This window comes from Salvelinus namaycush, chromosome 42 (genome assembly GCF_016432855.1).
Source record: "Salvelinus namaycush isolate Seneca chromosome 42, SaNama_1.0, whole genome shotgun sequence".
Lineage (NCBI taxonomy): Eukaryota > Metazoa > Chordata > Actinopteri > Salmoniformes > Salmonidae > Salvelinus > Salvelinus namaycush.
In genome coordinates, this window is record NC_052348.1 from 22839004 (window position 1) to 22847469 (window position 8466).

Here is an 8466-nt window from a genome sequence, read left to right on the forward strand (position 1 = left end):
AAAGCTGTGTTCATTAAGGAAATAGACACCTGGCTCAAATAGAAGTCTGTCTCTAATAAGTGCCTGTTGTGTCCAGCGATTTAAACAAATAAACACCCAGGCTATTCAATTCAAGTTTTACAGTATAACACTATGTTACTGGGATAATAAAGCCATTCTGTTATCTAGATATAACACTATGTTACTGGGATAATAAAGCCATTCTGTTATCTAGATAAAACACTATGTTACTGGGATAATAAAGCCATTCTGTTATCTAGATATACCACTATGTTACTGTGTTATCTAGATATAACACTATGTTACTGGGATAATAAAGCCATTCTGTTATCTAGATATAACACTATGTTACTGGGATATTACAGCCATTCTGTTATCTAGATAAAACACTATGTTACTGTGTTATCTAGATATAACACTATGTTACTGGGATAATACAGCCATTCTGTTATCTAGATATAACTATGTTACTGGGATAATAAAGGCATTCTGTTATCTAGATATAACACTATGTTACTGGGATAATACAGCCATTCTGTTATCTAGATTTAACTATGTTACTGGGATAATAAAGGCATTCTGTTATCTAGATAAAACACTATGTTACTGGGATAATAAAGGCATTCTGTTATCTAGATATAACACTATGTTACTGGGATATTACAGCCATTCTGTTATCTAGATATAACACTATGTTACTGGGATAATAAAGCCATTCTGTTATCTAGATATAACACTATGTTACTGGGATAATACAGCCATTCTGTTATCTAGATATAACACTATGTTACTGGAATAATAAAGCCATTCTGTTATCTAGATATAACACTATGTTACTGGGATAATAAAGCCATTCTGTTATCTAGATTTAACTATGTTACTGGGATAATAAAGGCATTCTGTTATCTAGATAAAACACTATGTTACTGGGATAATAAAGGCATTCTGTTATCTAGATATAACACTATGTTACTGGGATAATAAAGCCATTCTGTTATCTAGATATAACACTATGTTACTGGGATAATAAAGCCATTCTGTTATCTAGATAAAACACTATGTTACTGGGATAATACAGCCATTCTGTTATCTAGATATACCACTATGTTACTGGGATAATAAAGTCATTCTGTTATCTAGATATACCACTATGTTACTGGGATAATACAGCCATTCTGTTATCTAGATATAACACTATGTTACTGGGATAATAAAGTCATTCTGTTATCTAGATATAACACTATGTTACTGGGATAATACAGCCATTCTGTTATCTAGATATAACACTGTTGCTGGGATAATAAAGCCATTCTGTTATCTAGATATACCACTATGTTACTGGGATAATAAAGCCATTCTGTTATCTAGATATAACACTATGTTACTGGGATAATAAAGCCATTCTGTTATCTAGATATAACACTGTTGCTGGGATAATAAAGCCATTCTGTTATCTAGATATAACACTATGTTACTGGGATAATAAAGCCATTATGTTATCTAGATATAACACTATGTTACTGGGATAATACAGCCATTCTGTTATCTAGATATAACACTATGTTACTGGGATAATAAAGCCATTCTGTTATCTAGATAAAACACTATGTTACTGGGATAATAAAGCCATTCTGTTATCTAGATATAACACTATGTTACTTCGATAATAAAGCCATTCTGTTATCTAGATATAACACTATGTTACTGGGATAATAAAGCCATTCTGTTATCTAGATAAAACACTATGTTACTGGGATAATACAGCCATTCTGTTATCTAGATATAACACTATGTTACTGGGATAATACAGCCATTCTGTTATCTAGATATTTCACTATGTTACTGGGATAATAAAGCCATTCTGTTATCTAGATATAACACTATGTTACTGGGATAATAAAGCCATTCTGTTATTTAGATAAAACACTGCTCTTTGTTCTCTCTCAGGATCCTCTCATTCTTCTCTTTAAGCTCTTTCTCCCGGGCCTCTTGTTTCATTTTTTCTTTCTTCAGTTTCTCCTCCTCTCTGCGTATCTTCTCTTCGTTCTCTCTCAGGATCCTGTTCTTCTCATCTTCCATCACTCTCTCAGCCTCATGGAACATCTCAGTGGTGTAGTATCTTTCTCCATTCGTCTTCACCATCTTGTTTATCTTCTCAAGCAGCTCAGTGACCTGAGAGCGATTCTTATCGTTGTTGTTAAAGACATGATATCCCCCCTTGCATTGAGAAATTACATTTTCCAGACCTGGATTTTCAATCAGGAACTCATCAATTGTTACATCATCATCATCAAGAAGGTCTCCATGTGTGAAGAGAACCATGGTGTATTTGGATGCTTCATCACCAAAGAATCTCTGAATTATCTCCACAGTTTTCTGTTCCTCTTCAGTGAATCTTCCCAACTTGATCACAACCAGGAACATATGGGGAGCAGGAGCGGAGAGAGAGATGCACGGAGCAATCCTTCTCAGTCCCGCCTCATTGGACAATGTAGTACCAATCAACCCTGGGGTGTCAATAACAGTTACACTATGCCCATCCACCTTCCCTTGAACCTTGTTACAGTCTTTTATCAGAGAAAGAGAGGAAAACTTTGATAGGAAATATTTCCTCCCCAGGATGGTGTTTCCTGATGCACTCTTCCCAACTCCAGTCCTCCCCAACAGCACAATCCGGACCTCATGTTCTGTTAGATTAGAAGGACACTTGTTACCTTTGACATAACTTTAAGCTTTATGTTCTTCCTGTTAGCACATTGATAAACTGCCCTTTTCTGTAAAATAATGTTCAATCCACAAAGTGAACAGAAGGACGACATCACCCATGAAAGAAATCGATCATCCTTGAGTCCTTGAGTCCTCCTTCTATTGTAGTTTATGTTAGTGCTGTCCCATTCTTTCTTAAACGGAAACATCACTCATTGTAGTAGTTTCCCTGCTTTTTCAGTTGAACACGGCTTCTTGGCTGCAACGACTAACATTTATGGTCAGCAGAATATAAACTTAATGCAAATTATGGTCGGTAGAATATAAACTTATAAACAAATGGATGACTTTATGAATAAGTGGAATTATTTATGAATCAAGGCCTACACTTTTAATACTTGACACCGGTTATAGTAGGGTACTTCCTTACTTGTGGTGAGGGCTGTTGACACCAGTTGACTTTGCTTTCCATTCTCCAGCACAGTGCAGACAGGGACTGAGTACTGAGTACCACCTTGCAGGTCAGAGAGAGTGATGCTGTGTGAAGATGTGGTAGTGATGTGTGGTTTTGTCCCTGGACAGTGGTAGGAGATCTGGTAATGATGTTGGGTTTGGTTCAATCCTGGTGGCTGGTTCCAGCTAACAGCAGCTGATGTGGTGTCCACTGAGTCAACAGTCAGCTGGTCTGGAGCAGGAAGTACTAAGGGAAAATACATTATTTCCAGGGCTACAGTTTAACTCTACAAATATACTACAGGAGGAAAATATAGAATAAGTCCAGGGATAAACATGTCTGCAATTGCTTTTGATGTGGGAAGAAATAAGTTAAGACAGAAGTCACAACCAAAGTTGATGTGTAATGTAACAGCATGTCTGTTCTGGTTACTGGTAAAGATATTAACTGTAACAAGGTGAGGTAGATGAACACAGATGAACAGCAATAAGAAGGTAGATCTCTTACTAGTGCAGATGGTTGTAGAGACAGGTTCACTCTCTTCCCCATTGTTCAGCACAGTTGAGACACTGACAGTGTACTCGGTACCAGGTTGCAGGTTTGAGAATGTTGTGTGGCAGTCTTTAGTATTCTCTGCATGGAGGTCTGTTCCTGGTCTACAGTAGGATATGAGGAAGCGCTGTGGGACTTTCTCCATTCCTTCAGCCTTGGACCAGTGGAGACTGAAGGAGGTATCTTTCAAATGGTCTACCTTTAAGTCTCTGGGTGGAACCACTGGAACATAAATCATGTTTTAACAAGATCCTTAACAATATCTCTCTTAAGACACAAAGTACGTCAGTACAACATGATTAAAACCAAACTCTGGGCTCCCGAATGGCAGAGTGGTCTAAGGCACTGCATCTCAGTGCTAGAGACATCACTACAGACACCCTGGTTTGAATCCAGGCTGCACCACAGCCGGCCTTGATTGGGAGTGCCATAGGGAGGCGCACAATTGGCCCAGCATCGTCCGGGTTTGGCCGGTGTAGGTCGTCATTGTAAATAAGACTTTGTTCTTAACTGACTTGCCGAGTTAAATAAAGGTTAAATCATTTTTGTTTTGTTTAAATACCTGTGAATAAAGATGCTGAGACCCATCTGCTTTGTCTGCCATCTTCTCCCTCTCTAGCCACACTGAAGTCGTACTTTTTACCAGGTTTGAGACTGCTTATTTTAAGATGATACACATTTTTCACTCTTGTTGAGCTTGTTTCACCATCACACCCCCAGGTCACTCTGAATGTCTGTGGTCCTGTCAGCCCCTGAGGAGAACTCCAGCTCAGAGACACAGAATCTAATGTCAGCAACAGAACCTGAAAGTCACCAGGTGGGGGCAGCACTGGTGAATGAATAATGAGAGAAAAAGAAAACAGACTTTATTGACAAAATTACAAACACAAATGTGTACTATTCATTACCAGTAGTTAAGGGACAACAATTGATATCTTACTAAATGTATACTCTTAAATTAAGATTTAAATTAAAAAAATGTTGTTTTGGTGTATTCTGTTTTCACATATACCTACCATCATCTGAGGTCAACGTTGTGTGTTGGTCTCCATCAAAACTCTTAGGCTGTGAAGAGTCAATAATTTCTATGAAACATGTTGTTTTGATCTTGACATATTAACCCCTCTTTATCCAACAAATACTGTACATCAGGCAATGAAGAGAATCAAAACAAACCAGTAGCTACCTGTCTTCCAGCTTTCTTTATCTCATGGAGGGTGGTATCATGTCCTTTGTGGTTTGTCTCTGCACACTGACTGCAGATCAGCATCTGGTCTGTCCTGCAGAACACCTCCAGAGGACTGTAGTCATGTTGGCAGAGTCTCTCCTCCAGGTCTCCAGTCACATCCACCAGCGTGTGTTTCTGTAGTTTAGGTATTGTATAGTGCTGTCTGATGTGGGTCTCACAGTAGGACACACTGCAGGTCAGACAGAACTTCACAGCTTGGACCTCAGAGCAGATATCACAGACCACCTCTCCTGGCCTGGTGGGAATTGGAAATAACATTTATCAAATACATTGATCAAAAGAACCTGATCCATTCAGTTTAACACATAATGGCCTAATAATATAACACATGGTAACCTACCTATAACTATCTGTTATCATGATAATATAACACATGGTAACCTACCTATAACTATCTGTTATCATGATAATATAACACATGGTAACCTACCTATAACTATCTGTTATCATGATAATATAACACATGGTAACCTTCCTATAACTATCTGTTATCATGATAATATAACACATGGTAACCTACCTATAACTATCTGTTATCATGATAATATAACACATGGTAACCTACCTACAACTATCTGTTATCATGATAATATAACACATGGTAACCTACCTATCTGTTATCATGATAATATACCACATGGTAACCTACCTATCTGTTATCATGATAATATAACACATGGTAACCTTCCTATAACTATCTGTTATCATGATAATATAACACATGGTAACCTACCTATCTGTTATCATGATAATATAACACATGGTAACTGTCAAGTTGTCTAGGTGTTATAATTATTTCAGCTCTGCCCAAACTTGAAAATGGCTTGCTCAACCCGTGAAGGATGCAAAGGGACAACTCAATTCCTTTCCAGTGTTTTATTATAGTTTTGATGCCATTTGTTGAATATGTTGAAACAGTTGATTTGTTGAATAGAGTAGTTGAATGACAGAGGAATAAGGAATAAGGAATAGGGAATAGGAATAGGAATAGGTTAACCTTAAACAGAGAATAAACATGCATTATTTTACACAATAAACAATGCATGACACAGCAACAAAGCATGGCTTTGAATAAAGTAAACGTTTAAACAATTTAATCTAGCACTTCTAGCAATTACTTCTGCAGTCAGAAATATCCACAACAAAAGAAGTCACCACTCCTACCAGAGTTAAACATGTAAATTTTGCTAAGCACTGGATGCAACATAATAAATAATTCCAAACATTACATACCAGTTGCGTCTTTAGGGTTGAACAATGAGCTGTGTGTATGTTGAGGACCAAACATTTTATACCCATGCTTATCTGCCAGGTGCGCATGTAAAAGTAGTCCCTCCAGAAATCATGGCTCAATTTTTTAGTTCCACCCGTGTTTTTGGGTTATCTGCCCTCTTGAGGCCTGGAGTTCTTCAAAGGAAGAGCTGCCATTGTGCTGATGTTTTGAGTGTTCTGTTTTTTGACGCAACAGTAACCTTCCTATAACTATCTGTTATCATGATAATATAAAACATGGTAACCTACCTATAACTATCTGTTATCATGATAATATAAAACATGGTAACCTACCTATAACTATCTGTTATCATGATAATATAAAACATGGTAACCTACCTATCTGTTATCATGATAATATAACACATGGTAACCTACCTATAACTATCTGTTATCATGATAATATAACACATGGTAACCTACCTATAACTATCTGTTATCATGATAATATAACACATGGTAACCTACCTATAACTATCTGTTATCATGATAATATAACACATGGTAACCTACCTATAACTATCTGTTATCATGATAATATAACACATGGTAACCTACCTATAACTATCTGTTATCATGATAATATAACACATGGTAACCTACCTATAACTATCTGTTATCATGATAATACAACACATGGTAACCTACCTATAACTATCTGTTATCATGATAATATAACACATGGTAACCTACCTATAACTATCTGTTATCATGATAATATAACACATTGTAACCTACCTATAACTATCTGTTATCATGATCATATAACACATGGTAACCTACCTATAACTATCTGTTATCATGATAATATAACACATGGTAACCTACCTATAACTATCTGTTATCATGATAATATAACACATGGTAACCTACCTATAACTATCTGTTATCATGATAATATAACACATGGTAACCTACCTATAACTATCTGTTATCATGATAATATAACACATGGTAACCTACCTATAACTATCTGTTATCATGATAATATAACACATGGTAACCTACCTATAACTATCTGTTATCATGATAATATAACACATGGTAACCTACCTATAACTATCTGTTATCATGATAATATAACACATGGTAACCTACCTATAACTATCTGTTATCATGATAATATAACACATGGTAACCTACCTATAACTATCTGTTATCATGATAATATAACACATGGTAACCTACCTATCTGTTATCATGATAATATAACACATGGTAACCTACCTATAACTGTCTGTAATCATGATAATATAACACATGGTAACCTACCTATAACTATCTGTTATCATGATAATATAACACATGGTAACCTACCTATCTGTTATCATGATAATATAACACATGGTAACCTACCTATAACTATCTGTTATCATGATAATATAACACATGGTAACCTACCTATAACTATCTGTTATCATGATAATATAACACATGGTAACCTAGCTATAACTATCTGTTATCATGATAATATTACACATGGTAACCTACCTATAACTATCTGTTATCATGATAATATAACACATGGTAACCTACCTATAACTAGCTGTTATCATGATAATATTACACATGGTAACCTACCTATAACTATCAGTTATCATGATAATATAACACATGGTAACCTACCTATAACTATCTGTTATCATGATAATATAACACATGGTAACCTACCTATAACTATCTGTTATCATGATAATATAACTGTAACGCTCGTCCTCCTCCTCGTCTGAGGAGGAGCAAGGATCGGACCAATATGCAGCGTGGTTTGAATACATACTATTTATTAAGTAAACGAAGACGGAAAAAACACTTAAACAAACTACAAAATAATAAACGACGTTAACAGACCTGAACTTGAGAACACAAAAACATGAACGCAGGAACAGGAACAAATGAACGAACGAACGAAACGAAACAGTACTTTATCCATTAATCAAATATATTGATGAACATAATATTTTCTGTGAAGTTTACTCTGCAGTCTGCAACATTAACATTTTCAAATTTGTGAAACAGTAAACCATGTGATAAGTGAAGAATTAGACTTATAGGTGGTTATTTCTAAATTATACAGATGGTTCTATATATTGAGGCTTGCTGGCAAGCAAAGGATAAGAACGTTACCAGCCAGTATGGCTATGGAACATTTAGAACGAACTACTGGGCAACAGAACCGATAGAACGAACGACCAACCGGCTTGGGTAGCAACACTAGATTTGTGTCAAGACTATA

At 36.1% G+C, this 8466-nt stretch overlaps 1 protein-coding gene across 1 annotated transcript; it reads right to left on the reverse strand.

Moving 5' to 3' along the window:
• Positions 1–1914: 1914 nt before the first annotated feature.
• Positions 1915–2826, reverse strand: LOC120035060 (GTPase IMAP family member 9-like). Its single transcript, XM_038981822.1, has 2 exons — positions 2823–2826; positions 1915–2714 (listed from the first exon to the last, which is right to left on the reverse strand). The coding sequence occupies exons 1-2, from the start codon at positions 2824–2826 to the stop codon at positions 1915–1917; spliced, it is 804 nt and encodes a 267-aa protein (XP_038837750.1).
• Positions 2827–8466: the final 5640 nt, after the last annotated feature.